Below are 3,279 nucleotides of genomic sequence, written 5' to 3'. Positions count from 1 at the left end.
AAGATCAATGTTAAGACTATTAATTTACATAATAAATTCTATATTTATTTGTCCATAATCGAAGAAAAATGACTAAACATCTGACATTAGAATAGACATCCGATTCCATCTTACTTGCACCTGTCTCTCGGCCTCGCTCATTATATATGGCGGCCGCTGCGTGCCCCAAAATCCACCAGAGCCGAGCACATGAAGCTGCTAGCCTGCTAGAGCGAGCGAAGAAACATGGAGTCCCAACCCCTCAGTGCCGATGCCAAGCCCTACATCCCGCTCGCGACGTGCGTAGGCCCTCCTCCGGTGGCGGTGGCCCAGCTTCCGTCGCCTGGCTTCTTCCCGCAGCCGGTGCCGTACCCGTACCAGCCTCCGCCTCCACAGGCGGGGTTCCTGGGCGGTTTACCGGGCTGCTGGGGTTTCCCTCCAGGCCCCGGCGGCGTGGGGATACCGGCCGGCGCGTTGCCTCACCCTGCCTGGGCGCCGCCCATGCCGCCGCCGCACGAAGCTATAGCCACGTCGGCGGGGTCGCCCTACGCAATGGCGAGGACGCCGTCGCAGGGCTCCGGCAAGCAGCCTTCGCGCTCCAGGCGCACCGGGCGTGTTCCCGGTACCCGGCCGCCGCCGCCGCGTCTCGACGTGCCGCCGCGGTTGCTTAGACCGGCGGCTGGGCGTCGTCCGGGACCTAGCGCAGCCTCCCGCGGCTCGAAGGCCGCTGGTGCCGGAGGCCTCTGGCCCGCGAAGGAGGATCCGGCGTCCCGCGGCCCCAAGGACCCGGTGGCTGGAGAGGAGGCGGCGGCCAACGAGCCATCCCCGCGGTCGGTGCTCGTTGCCTCGAGCCCGCCGATCTCACCGACGACGTCCCTTCCGTCGTCGTTCCCGTTGCCATGCCTGCCTCCGGCGGCCGCGGCCCAAACCCCGCCAACGGAGCCGCCAGCCCACTGCGCCGAGCACGGTGCAGGTACCATGCCGGCCGTCCCACCGAAGATGAGGCGGCGGCGCGTGCCTCGTCGTGCCCAGCCGGCTTCTGGTCCTGACGGCGAAGTGCGGCGCGGCGCCATGAAGCCCCGGCTGTTGTTCGACCCAGCTTCCAGGCGCACCACTCTAATGATCCGCCACTTACCCAATCATTTCACGTGAGTGTGCTTTGTTTCACAATATTTTCTTTTTTTCCTCCATTATTGAGTCTCAAGCTCCGATGGAAATCGATTGTGTGAATCCTTTTCGTGCAGGCGGATGCGGCTGATGGCCATCATCGATGAGCACTGCTTCATCGAGAACGAGAAGATCGCGCCTGGCGGGGTGAGGTCGGAGTACGACTTCCTCTACGTGCCAATCGATTTCCGGTAACACCTCCCAAATTTGCCCTGCGTCCTAATCGAGCTTCCTCTCATCGAAGCTTGGGATTCTGCTTCCCGATTCGTTACCTTGTTTGCCTGCAATTCGCCCAGGACCTTGGCCAACAAGGGCTACGCGTTCGTGAACATGACATCGCCGGACGCGGCGCGCCGGCTCTGGGAGCACCTCCACGGCCACCGCTGGGAGGTCAAGCGCTGCGGCAAGACCTGCGCCGTCGACTACGCGGCCGTGCAGGTACGTCGTCGCGCCCGCTGCCTTCGCCTCCGGTAAGCCCCGCCGCCGCCGCCGCCGCGCTTAGGGCTGACGGGTGCGTTGCTCGTCCGCTGGATCTTGTGCAGGGGCTTGACAGGTTGCTGGATCACTTCTCCTGGTCGTCCTTCGTGTGCGACAGCGAGGAGCTCTTGCCCCTTCGGTTCGAGCCACCGCGCGACGGCACCCGGCCGGCTCAGGGCGTGGCGCATGTCGTCGGCTGCCTGCGACGCCGGTCGTGATGGCCCGTGCCGCCGTCAACTCGTCTCGCTGCAACCCCGGGCGTTCCAATCTACTCTTATCTTGCGTTCTATCCGTTTATGGGAGATTGGGAGGAATGGATAGAACGGGAGATACGATTCGCCCGGCCGGTTGGATTATCTGAGTAATCTGCTTGTGCCTTCGGTTTCATCTGCATGTGTTTACTACTTCAACTAGCTTATTGTCGAAGCTCACTTAGTCCTTGTTGTGTAATACTACTATGTTTCGGCCGTGTTGGGCTGTTTGTGTCTCGGCGTGATCTGATGTTACGAGTGTTGCTAGCCTGTACGAGTATCATTAGCGACTACTACTAGGGCTCTCGGTAGATCTGATTGTTGAGTAGTACTTAGAAACTTGTTGTTTCGCCTGTGCTTGGGACTAATTGGAAAATCATGTAATATTGTAATTGTAATGCCGTTGGCTGATGATAGCTGCTTCATGTTTTCGAATTTATTGTTTCTTGTTTCTTGTGGAAACTGATTCTGAGAGAGGAAGGACGGGGAGTTTTCGAATTTACATCGCGTGCAAATTTAGCGTCGTTCAATGCAGTCATGAATATTCTTACTTTTAATCTTCAGGCCAGTTTTTTTTTGAAAGATTTCTTCAGGGCCAGTTTGCGTTGCCTCTGCTCGAGAAGGCATCGTTCGAAAGATCTGATGGTGGCTCGGAATTATTGCTCATATCGGGGATGATGATGGAGTGATTATTTCTTCAGAATTTCAGCAAAACATGAACAATTTGGCGCTTGTCACTTGGTCGATGATACGTTTTTCAATAGTATTACCTATACTTAACTTTCTAACTTTGTGCTGTATTGGTTTGTGCTGGAGATAGTACTCTCTCCGTCCCATGGAAAAATCAATCCTGCGTTGTGAGGCGGCCGCGCGGCGGGCCGGCCCGGGTGGGGGCGTTCTCGGCGGCGTTCACCTCCTCTTCTCCCCGTCGACGAGGCGGATCTACACGGTTGCGGCGCCGCCATGGTGGTGGGGCCGGGGTGGTTCCACCTCACGCTCCTGGTACCGAGTTGGTGCTGCGGGCTGCGGCGGACACATCCTTCCGGTGCAGGCTTCGCGGAGGTGACGGGGAGCGAGGAGCTGCCGCAAGTTAAGTCGTGCTCGTGCAGCAGGCTTGGTGAACTCTCCGGGCGAAAGCCTTTCGCCGGTGCTCTTGCCGGTGGCGATGGCGGCGGTGCCCTCGGACGTTGTTCTCCCCGTTGGGGCGCCATTGTGGAGCCTGATGCCTGTTGCACGGGATGTCTCTGGGTGAAAACCCTGTCCAGTTTTGGACGAGCGACGGTGGCGCCACTAGCGTTGCTCCCTCGTTGGAGGCGTCGTTTCTTGGGATCCGACTAGATTTGCGGCAGTGTTGGTGTGCCGTTGGTGGGGGTTGGCAGCCAGGGAGGTGGCCAGGGTCGATGTC

The 3,279-nt window shown here is 59.0% G+C and overlaps 1 protein-coding gene across 1 annotated transcript; it reads left to right on the top strand.

The window, feature by feature from the left end:
- Positions 1 to 225: 225 nt before the first annotated feature.
- Positions 226 to 1,841, top strand: LOC120662779 (protein MEI2-like 6). The gene is made up of 4 exons (XM_039941858.1): positions 226 to 1,127; positions 1,224 to 1,337; positions 1,443 to 1,584; positions 1,689 to 1,841. Exons 1-4 carry the CDS (start codon positions 226 to 228, stop codon positions 1,839 to 1,841), a joined length of 1,311 nt encoding a protein of 436 aa, XP_039797792.1.
- The last annotated feature ends 1,438 nt before the right edge of the window (positions 1,842 to 3,279 follow it).

The sequence above is a fragment of the Panicum virgatum genome, chromosome 2N (genome assembly GCF_016808335.1).
Source record: "Panicum virgatum strain AP13 chromosome 2N, P.virgatum_v5, whole genome shotgun sequence".
Taxonomy (NCBI): Eukaryota; Viridiplantae; Streptophyta; class Magnoliopsida; order Poales; family Poaceae; genus Panicum; species Panicum virgatum.
The sequence above is the reverse complement of the archived record's forward strand: the minus strand, read 5'-3'. Positions and strand labels throughout refer to the sequence as shown.

Bases quoted from the DNA above. Each gene is read 5' to 3' on its own strand.
- LOC120662779 (XM_039941858.1), top strand. From the start codon at position 226: ATGGAGTCCCAACCCCTCAGTGCCGATGCCAAGCCCTACATCCCGCTC. The intron at 1,128-1,223 runs GTGAGTGTGCTT...CTTTTCGTGCAG, and splicing joins CACTTACCCAATCATTTCAC to GCGGATGCGGCTGATGGCCA. The intron at 1,338-1,442 runs GTAACACCTCCC...CAATTCGCCCAG, and splicing joins TACGTGCCAATCGATTTCCG to GACCTTGGCCAACAAGGGCT.